We start from the raw sequence: 15,591 nt of genomic DNA, 5'->3' as shown, positions 1-15,591 counted from the left end.
TGGAGAAGATAAATGTGTATTTTTGTATTATAAATCAGATCTGTGTTTAGTATGCATTTATATTTTCTTATTCTAAAATCCCACCACCCCAATACCACCACTGTTGGCAGTTTTCCCTGCAGGTCTTTCCCACACAGTAGTGGTGGTGTCTATAAAGCTTACAGGTTTTTTTGTTTTGTTTTTTTTTTTAAAGATTTTATTTATTTATTTGAGACAGAATGAGATACAGAGAGCATGAGAGGGAGAGGGTCAGAGGGAGAAGCAGACTCCCTGCCGAGCAGGGAGCCCGATGCGGGACTCGATCCCAGGACTCCAGGATCATGACCTGAGCCGAAGGCAGTCGCCCAACCAACTGAGCCACCCAGGCGCCCTAAAGCTTACAGTTTTTTGTTGTCTTGTTTCACTCAGCATTCATTGTTTGGTTCCTATGTGGTCTTCTGGACCTCAGCTGAAGGCTAAAGAATATTCTCCATAGTGTACTTCACTGTTTTCCAGTTGCTGATGATTTATGTCATTCCAGTATTTTAACACTGTAAATAATCTCTCTAAAGATGTCTTTGCCTAAAGCTTTTTCCCTCTTTTGGGTTTTTACTCCTTGGAATAGATTCCTCAGAATGAAAAAGTTCTCAGTTTAAAGGATGTCAGGATGTCTTTTTTGAGGATTCTTAATACAAATGAAAAATTGCTTTTCAAAGGGCTCCAAATTGATGTAACCACCAATATTAGGATGCTAGGTTCTTCATATTCTCAGGAGCAGTGGGTATTTTAATTTTGCTAATGTGGGTGAAGAATGGTCAATTTGGATTAAGCTTCTCTGAGTACCACTGATAATGGTTCCTGCCCCTCCTTTTCTACTCCTTGCTCAACAGCCAAGCCGCCTCACTGCTCCTCATCCTGCCCTTTCTCCCAGCTCCCACCCCATGTCCCCAGCCCCAGGGCACTCCAGCTTCTGAAGGCCAACCCAGGGCTCTTGCTCTTCTGGCTCCAGTTACGGGACTTTGTGGGCCCAAGTCTTTTCTTACCCTGGAAAAATAAGCTATATTACATGATGCCCCCAGTGCTTCCTAAAGTCCAGAGGCAAAGCAGTACAGTGGGAGAGCATGAGCTTTGCACACAGGCACAGGCTGAGTCCTAGATACTCCTTGGCAAAGCAGTTAAGCACTCTGACCCTTAAGTTACTTCCACTGCAGGATGAGGATAGCAACATCTGTTTTGCAGGACTTGGGAGACACTTAGAAATGATATGCTAAATAGCGTACCAGACCCAAACAGTTAAGTAAGTAGCTCTTAGAGTCGGGCCCACAAAGCATATTTACTTCTCTAACTTTAAGGCCCCACACTAAGGCAGCTCCACCAATGGGGGCAGACTCCGTCTAAGAACCTTAGATGATGAAATTGACCTTGTCAGCCTCCTTCGGATGCTCCAGGAGAGCCATCAGCCCACTAATCTTTTCGGATACCTGCTTATTGAGCACCTGCTGTATACACTGTTGTTACGCTGCCCGCTGGGACCCAAAAATAGAAGTAACAGTCCCTGCCCTTAGGGAATGCACAATCTGGTCCCAGAAACAGGTGGGCAAACAGACCGTCAAAGTAAAGTGTGATCTACAGTAGGATAGGGGGGTATACACACCCACTCTGTGACCCTCCTTCCGAGTCCAGGAGGGTCACACAGTGGGTGCGGGCATGGGAGACATAAGGTTCCTACCTTTCCAGAATAATGCCATTGAGCTGGGCCCTGAGGGACAGTGACCGTGTTGGCCCTGTTCTTGTGAGAGGCACCGATATGGTGTGACTGCCTTGGCTTTTATGGGATGAGGCAGATGAAGGGTAGTCCGCGCAGCAGTGGTCATCAGAAGCAATGCGTCCCCTGCTGCAGCCTGCTCCTGCCCTCCCTCACCTGTGGGCTTCTCTCTCTCCCGCATCAGCAGGGACCCTGGGTGCAAGGGGCACAGGTTTCCGCACAGCGGCCTGGCCTGCCAGCTCCCCCAGCCCTGCGAGGCAGATGAGGGCCTGGGTGAGGAAGAGGACAGCAGCTCAGAGCGCAGCTCCTGCACCTCCTCCTCCACTCACCAGAGAGATGGAAAGTTCTGTGACTGCTGCTACTGTGAGTTCTTCGGCCACAATGCGGTGAGTGAGCCCACCCAGGCCAGAGAGGGCTGGGGGCCAGTCAGGGTGAGCCAAAGGAGCACCTGCTCTCCCCAGAGACCCCCCCCCGCGCATGGGTGTAGTAACCACACCGGGACCCTCTGAGTCCTCACAGCCTGTGTCCGCTCGCTTGATCCTTACAGCACACTTGTGAGGTAGGGATTTTTAAACACCTTGCTACCTTTGCTCTTTTCATGGTTTCTCCTTAAGATTGACTTTTTTTCCTTAGGCAGAAGGAAAGGAAATGGCAGAGAGAAAGCTATGATTCTGATGAGCATGCATACGTGTGTAATCACAGAGAAGCGAACACTTGTGCGTGATGAAGGCAGAGTGGAAGCAGAGGCTCTCGGTCCCCCAGGCATGAGCCAGCGAGGGACGGGCCATGAGCACAGACGGCACCAGGCAGGAGGCTCAGGGCAGAGTACGTGCTGTCTCTGGACAGAGGGCGAAAGCAGCTCAGAAGTCTCATAAAGTGAAGAGGAAAGGGCCGCCGGCTAGGGTAGAGCAGTTGAGGACAGAAGAAATGAACGTAATTACATTGTTAGTCACCTTTAAGCTAAGGGTTATTATTCTCATTTTAGAGATGACAAAATCGAGGCACACAGAGACTCAGTGACCTGCCCAAGGTCATACAGCTTCCAAGTGACAAAGCCCGGGCTCAAACCTGCTTTCCTCGCTCCCGAGTCAGTGTGCTCACAATGCTGTTACGTATCTCCCACTCCCTCCGCCCACAGCTGCCTCAGCTCTGGGCCTGGCCGAGGCTGAAGCCACTTGGCCTTTGTGGCTATGGTAGGAAGAACGGTTGTCTGGCTTCTCACCACACGTTCGGTGCCAGCGGGTGGGAGTGCTCCGGGCTTCCCAGGCCCAGGGTGTAACGTCAGCACCTCCCCTCCCCCAGCCACCCGCTGCCCCGACGAGTCGGAATTACACAGAGATCCGCGAGAAGCTCCGCTCGAGGCTGACCAGGCGGAAAGAGGAGCTGCCCGTGAAGGGGGGCGCCCTGGGCGGGATCCCTGGGGAGCCCGCCGTGGACCACCGAGATGTGGATGAGCTGCTGGAATTCATCAACAGCACGGAGCCCAAAGTCCCCAACAGCGCCAGGGCCGCCAAGCGGGCCCGGCACAAGCTGAAAAAGAAGGTGGGTGTGGGGGGGGAGCCTAGCTCTACTGCCTCTCCTCCCTGAGGAATCTCTCGCCCCAACCCCCCAAGACTTGTGGGGCATGAACAGTGCTGGCTGCCAGAAGCCTTGGCACAGCTCACTGCTATGGGAAGGTCTGAATGCGTTTGGGAGGCATCAGGGTCAGGGAGCCTAGGGCCAGTGATTGGAGGAAAGACGAGTCCTGGCCTCAGAAGCTGCTTGCTGGATTCCTCAAAGCACAGGACTTGCTTCAGTCAGTCAGTCATTTATTCATTCAGCAAACACTTCTGCAAATACTGAGAGCCAAAGCATGATGCAGTTAAGTTCTTACCCTGGAGAAGCTCAGTCCAGTGGAGAGACTGACACAAAACCGGACGAGCTCATTAGCATGTGACAAGCCCTGGGATGAGGAAAGCCCCCATCCTGCCTGGGCACGCTGGAAATGGCTCACCAAGAGGCTGACTTGAGAGCTGAGTTGCAGGGAGTGAGTTCAGTTTCATCAGGAGAGTCATTCTGGCAACAGGCATAGCACATTCACAGCGGTTTGGCGTAGCCAAAGCTCAAACAGAGGAGAGGCAGGACAGCTAGTAGAGGTGCGAAAGGGCCTCAGAGGTCCCGCTGAAGAGTTTTGACTTGATCCTATAGCTGAGGGGGAGTCACTGCAGGGCTTTTATCAAATCTGCATGCCACTATGACGGTGTGGCAATATGGAAGGTAGCCTGGAGGGGTGACACTCCCGGAAGGGATACTGAGGCCCAGGGAAAGCTGATTGATGGTGGGTCTGGAGCAAGGGAAGCAGACATGACTGGCTTTGGTGATCTGATTGTGGAACAGAGATGAAGAAGTCAGGGATATCTTCCAGGTGTTTGCTTGGGTGACTGGCAGGATGGTGTGCCCTTCACCGAGCAAGGATGGGATTGGCAGAAGACAACAGGATTCAGTTGGGGAACATTGACTCAGAGATTCTCAGGAGACCTCCAGGTGGAGATAGAGGTGTGGGGCTGGGAGTTGCCAGCTTGGAGATGTAATTGAAGCCATGGGAATGACCCAGCCCATGGGCTGAGTGAGCTCAGAGGGCTGAGGAGAGAACCCAGTGAGCTATTCCTGGGCAGCCCTGCTCCCAGGCAAGCCCCAGGGCTTGGCAGCTCGTCCCCTGCCACCTCATTACCTCTTCACCTGCCTGCCCCCAGCTGCGTCTGCACAGCGCCACACTCGGGAGCCCAGCAGCGGAAGAGTTGGGTTTGACAACCAGCTAGCTCCAGGTCCTGGGTGGTCAAACAGCCCTGGTGCTCTGGAAAGCAGCAGCAGTTCTACATCTTTTTCCAGCCCAAAGGACAAACCAGGACCCTTTCCCTGCAGCCTGAAGTAGTGAGCCAAGGGGTCCCACTGCTGCCTTCAGAAAGTGGTCAGCACTTTCTTTCTCCCATCCAGTGTTGCCTGACCAGAAGTGTCCAGTGGGCAACAGCGGTCTCTTTGGCCTTCCCTGGCTTCTTAAGGCAGTGGTTCCCAGTTAGGTCCCAGCGAGCAGGCACACTTTGAAGTTCCCAAGCCTGGTGTGCTTTCCATAAATCTGTGCCCACACATCCCTACCCCTTTGCTGGTAATGCCAGTAACAACTCTTCTCTCCCCTCCTTTTCCTCCTGGCAACTTGCTTCAGACTTCCTCAGGTAACTCCTTCCATGTTACTGCCACTGTACCTCGCACATCTCTCTCAGCTGCCATTTCGCACACTCCATGCACTCATTCAGAAACTTGCTGCACAGCTTCTGTCTGCCCAGTCCAGTCTAGAGGCCAGAGTACAACACAGCACCAGACAGTTGCAAGGTCATGTGATAGGCAGTCATTGTCATTATCTGTTTATGCATCAGCCTCTTCTCCAGTGTCCTTCCTCTACCTCTCAGACTTAACCACAGTCTGGCTGTCCACCAAAAACACAGCTTCCCCTGGGAGCCATCCAGTGGAGACTGCCCATTCTCTCCCACCTCAGGAGACCAATAAAGCTGAGTATCTTTCTGCTCCCTTACACCATTTCCAGACCGTGACTGTCTGTCCCTCATGTACTAAACCCTACTTTGAAACTGACACTGGCTCTGTCACCTACAGTCTCCTGGCCACTCCTCTTCATCCAGTGAAGGTTGTCACCTGCCCCTTTCTCCTCTTCCCAGGCCATAGAGATCCCTTGACCATCATTCACTCACTGTCTTACCAATACTCTCAATTCCTTGCCCTGTTGCCCTTCCATTTACACCCACTCAGAAAAATCGCAGCCCTGGGTTTGACCCGTCCCTGCCTCTCCCCTTCCACACCTCTAGGAAAGCACTGGATCACATCTATCTGTGGCACCCAGGCCGTGTGATCTCCCTCTTGCCTGAGCCCTCACATTGCCTAGCAGGCCTCTAGTCCACTTGCTCTTCATCACTTCTGTTCACCACAGACCCTTTGTCAGACCTCCAGATTCTTCTCAAATCCCCAGGCTCTTCCCACCCCACTTTTCTTAGTTGTTAGATGAGCTCACTTCTTATTTCAACAAGGGAAAAAAAGCCAGTGAACAGGCACTCCCTCAAACATCTTACCATTCCACCTGCAGACTTTCTTCTTGTCATGAGGGAAGAGTTACCCCTTCTGCTTAAGGCTATGCAGTTCTTTCCCGCTGCCTCAGTCTTAAGCTCGGCTTCCTGCTCTGGCTCTGGCCTTTCCTGGGCTGGCTCCCATCAGCCTTTCACTGTGCCCACTATACTCTCTTTTGAAAGCAAACTGCCTTGAGTGTACAGCCTCTCTCTCTCCTTCACCTCATCTCTTTCCTCCCATCACAGCCAGATTTCTTGAAAACTGTTGTCTGCATTCACTGTCTTTCCTGTCAGCTCATTGCAAACTGTTTTCCTCTCCCTCCCCTCCACAGAACCACCAGTGACATCTTTGTTGCTAGATCATACCCTCCTGTCTCATCTCTGTCCACTAGGCAATATCTCACATGTTGTATTGGTTTTCCTTTTCAAACATGTTCTCTTTGGCTCCCCTGTCCTCAGCCAGGTGGGGGAGGGGAAGAACAATGGGAATGCCGTGTTCTCTAGATTTCTCACCTTCTCTGACTTCTATCTCCTTCGTGGACTCCTCTTCCTTTCCTCTGACCCTCCCGGAACCTCAAGGCCACCCCCCTGACAAAGAGAAGCTGTCTAGATAGTGTTCCTGGTTCACTAGGTCTACCGGTTTCCTCCCTGCACTTCACCTTGACAACTCCTGCTGCTACGGGGCACCTCACAAATGCCCCACTGGTACTCAGACTGAGCACATCCAAAACTGAGCTTGTTCTCTTTCTCCAAGGAGGCCTGCTCTTCCTTCTCCATTGTCTGTCTAGTTAATGGCACCACCATCCACCCAGTTGCCTGAACCAGAACCCAGGGTGCCATCCTGGGAGGAATGCGTCGTGGTGATCGGGAGCAGCGAGCCTTGGAATCGGACCTCACTTTGAAACCTGGCTCTGCCACACTTGCTGGATGACCTTGGGCAAATCACTTCAGCTCTAAGCCTCAGTTTCTTCATCCACAACATGAGAATAACAGTAGAACCTAACTCAGATGGTTGCGGGAATGAAACAAAGTGATGCACAGAAAGGCTCAACAGAGTGCGCTTGGTCAGGGAAGCGGTGGCCGCACTAGGGGTCGTCAGTATTGTTCTTGTGGCTCATCCCATCTCCCCACCTGTCCCCGAGTCCTGGCCATGAGACCTCCCAAACAGCTCAAACTACCCGCTTCTCTCCACCCTACTACTGCTACTGAAAAAGCCGTCAGTGGCCAAACATTGCCCTCAGCGTCAAGCCCAGACTTGAACCTGGCCTGCAGGGCTCTTCAGCCTCTGCTTAGCTTGCCCGCTTCATCTCTCTGTCTCTCCTCCCTGGCCTTCCCGCCTACCACTCCCCACCACTCCTAAAAGAAACCTGGGCCCCAGCTCTCCCTGTGAATGTTTGCATCCTGTAAAGATTGTATGTGCGCATTCCCCAGTCACTTGCTCTTCCTTCTGCCTAAAAAGTGCTAGTCTCACTCTCCGGGATGATCCCAGTCACCCTCCAGTGCCCAGTGAGCTACTGCCGCCTCTGGGAAGCACCTCTGATGGCCCAGTCTGAGTTCCCAGAGCATCTTGTGCTTTCTTCCCTGTAGTTCTTGTCACTGTCACTCAGAATTAAACAGCTTATTTGCATGTCCGTCTCCCCCAGCAGACTCAAGTCCGCAAGCAGACTTCTCACGCACAGCTGAATCCCCCAGAGCCCAGCCCAGTGCCTTATAGAAACTGGTCAAGAAGTGATCATCGAACAGGACTGAAAGAACTAGGAACTGCAGATCACACCTGGGTGTGCTGTCCCAACTCTGCCACTTTCTAGCCGTGTAACCTTGGGCCAGTTCCCTATTTGTGCCAAAGTCAGGTGTCCTCATCTGCAAATTGAGGATAATGGCGCAACAAGGGCAATTGTGAGGATTAAAAGAGACAACGTGTGGAAAGGATCAGGCTCGTGGCACATAACAGAAAGCCTGTGTTCTGTGCTCTCCTCTCACTACCAAATCACACGTGGTTCCATGTTACTCCCTCTAACTCATTGTTTTCAGACTTCTTTGTTTAGCAGCAGAACTCTTTTTTTGCAATTGAAGTCCTGCATGGAATCTCCATTCCTAACAGAAAAAAGCTGTGCTGGTACAGGGGAGGAGTGATGTGAAGGGCCTTCCAGTCCTTCTTTCATCCCCATGGCCTTGACCTCCATGGCACAAGGCTGGAAACCCTGCTCCAGATCGAGCTGCTTCCCCACTTGAGCACCACAGTGCCAAGTCAGAGCCTCGTCAGCACCTGGGGAAAGGGACACGTGCCCTCTCAGGTGTCCAGGCAACACCGGGAGGTATACGTAGGCAGTTTTTCTCCCAAATACACAAGGGGGACGGTAAGGTTCAGAGAGAGTAAGTGATTTGTCCAAGGTCCCACAGTGGTGGTCCTAGTCCATCGCAGAGCCCTACTGGGGCACAGGGTCACCCTCTTTAAGTTGACTCTAAGGTGGTGGCATGCCCTCTTTTTTCTCTCCCCAGTTTCCTTTTCCTGTTTCTCCCCCTCCATTCCCAAATCAGCTAGAAATATGTGAAATGGTGGAAGTCATCCAACCCCTGGCCCAGCACCACCATCTCCTTCCCGTGGGCTTTTGACATCTGTCTCTCGTCTCCCTCTAAAGGCCTCCTTGGTCTGCAGGTGTGTGGAGGTTGGGCAGAGGGATGGAGTGACTCGGAGCCCACAGACTTCACTTTCATTCTCCAGAACCGGGTGTGTTAACACTGACTGACAGAGTCTAGCCCCCCAGTTCTCACCTGGGCAGAGGGGCTGCTTTTACATCTTGCTGTGGGGCCCCACATAGCTATCCATTGGGCACGCTTTAGGCATGGCCTTGATTACTTGAGGCAGCTGAGTGGTGAGTGGCTTTTATACGGAATTTCTCCCTGTTCCATAGCACCCGTACACAATTCCTGCCACCCAGAGTAGTCTGACCTACCGCGGTGGTCTCACAGCCCCGTCTCACTTCTTGAAAGGCCTCCCATGATGTCACAGCTTTTTTCCCCTACTACCAGCAGAATTGGAGAGAATGCCCCTGTAGCAGCCGTCTCCCTCGCTTTGCATCCCCACTTTGGTCTTCACCCCAGAATTTTTGTCTGCCTTTTGCAGATGAGTCCACTGAGACTCAGCCAGTGAATGAATTGCTTAAGTTCAGGCCTGGAAGGCAAGGTGCAATTAGCTGCATTCCTATCCCTTTGAGTCCCAGTGGGTCTTAGGCCCTAGGACTCACACTGGGGCTCTGAGTGAACAAGCTATAAAAACCTATTCTCTGTGGGTCTGTCTCCATCCCCAGAACATGCATCTGATTGCATTTCATCCTCACTCCTGCAGGGTGGGTGAGCAGGCCTGGATGGCCAAGGTCCTGCCTCTAGCCAGTTAGCTGCAAAGCTGGGCCCCAGGCTGATGTGTCAGGTGTCACGTTGTACCTGGCAGGTGCCAGGCCCTAGCTGAAACTGATGCTTATATTGACAGGAAAAGGAGAAGGCCCACTTGGCAGCAGAAGCTCTAAAGCAGGTGAATCGTAGTGTTTCTGGAAGCCGGGAGCCTAGGCCTGCCAGGGAGAGGCTCTTGGAGTGGCCTGACCGGGAGCTGGATCGGGTCAACAGCTTCCTGAGCAGCCGTCTGCAAGAAATCAAGAACACTGTCAAGGACTCTATCCGTGCCAGCTTCAGTGTGTGTGAGCTCAACATGGACAGCAATGGATTCTCTAAGGAGGGGGCTGCTGAGCCAGAGTCCCAGAGCCTATCCCCCTCAAACCTCAATGGCTCCTCAGAGCAACGGCCTGACATTAACCTTGACCTGTCCCCTTTGACTTTGGGGTCCTCTCAGAACCACATGCTACGAGTTCCAGGTGAGCCAGCCCCACCGTGGACAGAAATGAGAGGCTCTCACCCACCATGGACAGAGGTGAGGGGGCCCCCTCCCGGTATCATCCCTGAGAATGGGCTAGTGAGGAGACTCAACGCCGTGCCCAACCTTTCCCGGGTGATCTGGGTCAAGACACCCAAGCCAGGCAACCCTAGCCCTGAGGAGCCAAGCCCAAAGGAGGTTCCCAGTTGCAAGCAGGAGCTGCCCGAGCCTATGGCCTCAAGTGGGAAGCCGCGGAAGGGCAAGAGACAGGGCAGTCAGGCCAAGAAGAACGAGGTGAGCCCAGCCCCCCGGTCCCCAGCCAGCCTCGAGGCTCCCAGTGCCAAGGGCCAGACCCCCAGCTCCAAGCAGCCAGGCAAGGCCCCGGAGCCTCCCAAAGTGGGCAGCTGTGCCGAGGCTGGAGAGGGGAGCCGGGGGAGCCAGCCAGGACCAGGCTGGGCTGGCAGCCCCAAAGCCGACGAGAAGGGCAGCTCCTGGCGAAACTGGCCAGGTGAGGCCAAAGCACGGCCTCTGGAGCAGGAGTCCATGCAGCCCCCAGGCCCAGCGAGGCCACAGAGCTTGCCGCAGGGCAAGGGCCGCAGCCGCCGGAGCCGCAACAAGCAGGAGAAGACGGCCGCCTCCCTGGGTGAGTGCACCAGGAACTGAGTGGTTAGCCCCCCACCCCGCCAGGCCACAGGGTGGAGGGTAGTCCTCGGTGTGGGCAGTGCTGCCCCAAGAGCATGACCCCAGAGGCCTGGCCGTGGGCACTGAGCCCTCCTGGCTGTGTCTTCCTAGACGATGTGTTCCTGCCCAAGGACATGGATGGGGTGGAGATGGATGAGACTGACCGGGAGGTGGAGTACTTCAAGAGGTAGGTGTGGGGATGCCTTCTTGCCCACCCTCACTCAGGCTCACCCTCAGCCTGACACCCTCAGAAGGAGAGCCTCTCCAGGCTCTCTCCCACCAGTCTATCTGCTGGAACCCAGGTAGCCGCTCGGCAGGACAGGCCATCTGGGAAGGTAAGGGACAGGGAGAAGGAGGCACGTCAGGCCCCAAGAACCAGGGCTTTCTCCAGCTTTATTCCCTTTGTATGTTCACTTGCACTTCCTCTGCTCTGCCTGGGCTGAGCTCTGGGCTGGAGGCAAATGAGATATAGTCTAGATGGAGAGAGAGAGCCATAAACACACAGTCCAGTGATAAGTGCTGTTGGAGGAGTAAGGGCATGGGGCTGCAGACCCAGCTGAGACGTAGGGGTGGGCAGCGCTCCCAGAAGAGGTGGGAACCAAGCTGAGACCTGAAAAGTAAGAACCAATAGGCCAGGTCAAACAGGGCCTTTGTGACAGCAGAGCTGGTAGGCACAGAGGTTTCAGGCTGAAAATAACACACAGTACTTAGGGTTGCAGAAGGCCGCCCAGTGTAGCCAGAGTAAAATACAGCGTGAGGAGCCACCCTGTATCCCGAGGCAGTGTCACTCTCTTGATACGCTGTTCCCTGGGCTCATGGGCACCCTGTCCAGAAAGCCAGCAAAGCTCTCATAACCTGCTAGACCCCAATACCCTGGAGCCACAGGGGTTGTACAGAGCTGACTTGGTTCCTTTAGTGACCAAGACACATGGGTCTAGAAGTGGGGTCCAGCAGGGAGAGGGGTACCTCTGATTATGCTTTTCTGCTGTCTCTCAAACCTAATAGGTTCTGTTTGGATTCTGCAAAGCAAACTCGCCAGAAAGTTGCTGTGAACTGGACCAACTTCAGCCTCAAGAAAACCACTCCCAGCACAGCTCAGTGAGGTATGGAGACCCCCAAGCGTTGCATGTACTCCCTTTCCCCAAGTTCTGTCACCTTCTGTGTCCCCACCAGACCATTTCATGCTCTGGGGCACGGAGTTGGGCTAGTGGCTTGCCAGCCCTGGGCCCCTGCACCTCCACAGTGACAGCTATGCGCTCTGCAGACACAGGCCCCATCTCTTCTCCTGTGGCCACTCACCCCTAGGCCTCTGTCCTTTCATCGCTCCCTCCTGGGCCAGAGCCTCCTGGGAGCCCTCCTGCCTATGTTCCTGAATCTCCATCCCTGGGCTATCTCCACCAGGCCTCTACTTTCCTTACTGGCTGCCTCTCAAGTGCCTAGGCAGCCTTAATCCCCAGAGGACTGCCCCCACCCCTGACAATATTAGCCTCAGGGTTGAATCTCACTTGCCCAGCCTGGTAGGCTACCCAGGTGCTTCCCAGCTAAAGCCATGTAAGATGTGGGTAGCCCCAAAGGACCAGTGAGAGGGCAGATGAGCTAGACCAAGGCCTCAGTGAGGTCATTTAGGCATGGAGGAGTTGGTAAGTGCTCTCCCCAAACAGGAGAAGCCCCATGAAGAAATTAATAGCTAAGCTGCCTCCTGAAGAAGACACCTGGCCCCCAGCTGGGCTCAGGGCTCCTCTCCCAACCACCTACACAAGTCCTTTTGTGTGAAATACTGACGTATCAGATAATGTTCTGGACTGAGAACATAACCCTGTGCTCTGTCCCTGGGATCAGGCCTTTTCTGGCTGGCAACCACACAACTGCCCTTAAAGCAACAGGAAACTGGGGCAGGTGAGCTGAACTCAGGGAACCCCGGGAGGATGTCCTCACCTGTCCTCCTCCTCCTTCTCTTCTCAGTGCCAGGACAGCTCCTCTCTGGGTCGGGCAGCAGACTTCCTGGACCCTCAGCCGAGTCTCCTTGTCCTCTTTTGGTTTTAGGATTCCCCACCCTTGGGGCTGGGCTCCCTATGGCACCTTGGGCTGCCTGGAGTCAGGACTGTCTTTAGACTCACCTCAGCCCCTCTCTCTGAAGGGGCTAGGCTCCCTCATCTTTTGCCAAACTGAAATGTCCACACCCTCAGGAGCTTCTGCCAGGGCCAGGGTGCCCTCCTGCCCCTTTTGTCCACTTCCACAGGATCCAGGAGTTATGGGGACCCCAGGCACTTTGATTTGTTGCCTCTTCTTAGAGAAAAAGGGGCACACCCCTCCCCCAGCCCAGTGCCCCTCTCAGCCAGGAAACCTCATTCGGCCATCTTCTCTCAGGGACCCCCTCTTTGGTTGAGCTCTTTCCCAAAGCAGGAGATGTTCCCTCCCTGCCCCAGCCGACTCTTAAGGGCTCTCCATTGACCTTTTCCACCCTCCTCTGAGTGGGACTGGGAGCCCGGAGAGTGTGTGAGAAAGCAGTGCAGGCGCAGATTCGGGACCTAGCCTGGGCTGTGTACCCGGAGCCCGAGTGCGTACGCTGCCTCTCCCCTGCCTGTCAGCAGGACAGCAAAGGCCAGAGGCGGGGCTCTTACACCACCCTGGCTTGGATAGATGTGTGCCAGGGGAGCTGTCCCCTGGCAGGGTCTTAACCTGCATCCTCTGCTAAAGGTAATCAAGGAAGTCTATTCAGTATTTTCAGCCCAGGGAGCAAAAATAGCAGGCAGCTGTTCCTACCCATGGGGATCCATGGAAACCCAGAGCCAGCGCAGGGAGGCTCAGGCAAAGGATCGCTCACGGTATGGCCATGCTCTGTTTTCTCAGCCCCCTGCCGGGTCGAGCTGCTTCAGGGTGTCCTGAGACCCCAACTGCCAGCTGAAGGTCTACAGTTTCTTCCTCCACATCCCTACCCACCTGCCCACGATCCTCCCTGCTCCTCGCCATCCTGGACCAACCAAAAGTTGAACGGATGCTGTGCCGTGCTGGGGCCCCTCAGGACCTCCGCAGAGCCGCTTCCTGGTGCTACCCAGCCTCCTCACTCAGAGCCTGGGGGCTGGACTGGCCTGTGGGCCGGGGGCTGATGGTACTGCTGGCCCAACACTGCTCTCTTTGTGTTTGGTTTTGTTTTTGTTCTTGTTTTTCAATTCTTTACTTTTGATACTGTGAAGATCTTTCCTGCAGAAAGATAAAGCAACATTTGGACACAGAGTCAGTGTGTTGATGGTTTGCTGGTCTGGGGCGGGGGTGAGGTGAGGAATGTACTCAGAAGCATGGGATCTGCCTTGGTCATTAGCCTCACTGAGCAGATATTATGTGTCAACAGTTTGGCAGTTTTCACTTAATTCCACAACTGTTCTAAAGGGCTGTTATCCCATTTTACAGATGAGGAAATTAAAGCTAAGGCAGGAAAGTGACTTTAGTGCACTCAGTCTGGCTGAGCAGAGTTAGAGCCTAGGCCTGTGTAACAGCAGCATCTGTGTACTTTCTCCTAGTGGCAGGACTCTGGTATGTGACCTGGAACAGCCCCTTCCCCATGCCCTGTTTCCCCCTCTGCAAGATGGAGGAGTGAGACTCGGTCTCTGTGCAGCTGCTGTGAGAAGGGGTCTGGGAAAGGCTTGAGGCCTTTACAGACTGCACCTTTAGCCTGGGTTATTGACATTGTCAAGGGAAGTGGAGTAAATGGAGTTTCTATAAATTGGATCTGACTTTCCAGTGGGAATGACACACATAGCCTAAGTACTTCAGAGTTGCAAATAATGAACCCTTCTGTAAAGTAAAGTAAACTACCTCATTCCTATCTCCCACCCCCTGCAGATCTGGTTCATAAATTCAGATTTTAATATTACAGGTTTGCTAAAAAAAAAAAAATGCCTCACACACATTTGTGCTCCAACTCCTTGTCCCTGTTGTCGTTTTCTCAAACTGACACCTAACTTGAGCTTATGTGGGGAGCAGTGGAGGCTGTGGCCACACAGTCACTAAGAGCCCTTTACAGAGTGTTGGGAAGCAGGATCGGAAACCATTCCCCTGGGCACCTGGGTGGCTCAGATGGTTAAGCATCTGCCTTTGGCTCGGGTCATGATCCCAGGATCCTGGGATCGAGTCCCGCATTGGGCTCCCTGCTCCTTGGGGAGCCTGCTTCTCCCTCTGTCTCTGCCTCTCTCTCTCTGTCTCTCATGAATAAATGAATAAAATCTTTAAAAAAAAAAGAAAAAAGAAACCATTCCCTCCCCTTTCCACCTCCTCCCAGGATGAACCCCACCATGGGCAGTCAGTGCCAGCTTCCTCTTCTAAAGAAGTTAAAAAGCATCGCCACAGGCTCAAGGCTCACAATTCCTGGTCCCTGGCCTTTACTAATCCCCAAGGAAGTCTGCATATGCCCCTGTGAAACCTGTCTCTATACATATTATCTGTGTTCCTCTCTCCCTTCAAGTCTTGCACCAGGCTCCTGCCCTGGAGTCGAACTGGCATAGCTACCTAAAATTCTGCTTCATCATTCAAAAATTGCCTGTCTGATCAAGGAGCTGCTTTACCTACAGAGAAAGACCTGTGGGTGGCATTCAGAGCCTTCCATGCCTGGCCCCTGCCTCCCAGCACTTCACTCCAGCCACACCAGATGACCTCAGTCTCCCCCTAGGCCTGGCACCCTCAGGTCTCCCAACTTTGGCTCACATTTGCTTCTTCCCAGATTACCTTTCCTTCATTGTGTCCTGCTTATCCTTCACATTCCAGCTGAAAGGCCACTTTTACTAGGAGAATCTGTTTGCCCTGCCTTGTGATGCCTCCAAAAGGACAACTATCTGTCTTAGAATATTTCTCCTTAACCTCAAGACCCATTATATTTTTGTCTCCTCAACTAATCCATAAACTCACAAGCCAGGTTTGTATCTTGTTCATCTTTTATCTGCTTCAGCACTGTGCACAATGCCCAGCGTGTGCTGATAATAAATACATGAATGAAGGAAAAAATAGTACTGACGCATCACTCCTCTTTAAAAGTCCCCTGTGCAGGGCACCTGGGTGGCTCAGTCCTCTGACTCTAGATTTCGGCTCAGTTCATGATCTCAGCATAGTGGGATCTAGCCCCATGTCAGACTCCTTGCTCAGCGTGGAGTTTGCTTGAAGATTCTCTCTCCCCCTCTCCCTCTGCCCCTCGCCCCCGCTCG

General features: G+C 53.4%; 1 protein-coding gene across 14 annotated transcripts in view; it reads left to right on the top strand.

Moving 5' to 3' along the window:
• Nucleotides 1-13,633, top strand: part of FAM193B (family with sequence similarity 193 member B) — a 31,946-nt gene extending 18,313 nt beyond the window's left edge. For 9 of the 14 annotated variants that reach the window (XM_081826429.1, XM_081826432.1, XM_081826431.1 and 6 more), the window contains 6 exons: nt 1,929-2,130; nt 3,047-3,286; nt 9,341-10,361; nt 10,511-10,586; nt 11,405-11,502; nt 13,250-13,633. In XM_081826429.1, the coding sequence (XP_081682555.1) occupies nt 1,929-2,130; nt 3,047-3,286; nt 9,341-10,361; nt 10,511-10,586; nt 11,405-11,501 (1,636 nt within the window). In that variant the 3' untranslated portion in view covers nt 11,502; nt 13,250-13,633. Of the gene's footprint in view, nt 1-1,928; nt 2,131-2,739; nt 2,938-3,046; nt 3,287-9,340; nt 10,362-10,510; nt 10,587-11,404; nt 11,503-13,249 lie in introns of those variants that run through there. The other 5 variants (XM_081826430.1, XM_081826441.1, XM_031022128.2 and 2 more) reach the window with 4 other exon arrangements.
• The last annotated feature ends 1,958 nt before the right edge of the window (nt 13,634-15,591 follow it).

The sequence above is a fragment of the Leptonychotes weddellii genome, chromosome 7 (genome assembly GCF_054177405.1).
Source record: "Leptonychotes weddellii isolate Sample4059 chromosome 7, ASM5417740v2, whole genome shotgun sequence".
In the NCBI taxonomy this organism is placed as follows: domain Eukaryota; kingdom Metazoa; phylum Chordata; class Mammalia; order Carnivora; family Phocidae; genus Leptonychotes; species Leptonychotes weddellii.
The sequence above is the reverse complement of the archived record's forward strand: the minus strand, read 5'-3'. Positions and strand labels throughout refer to the sequence as shown.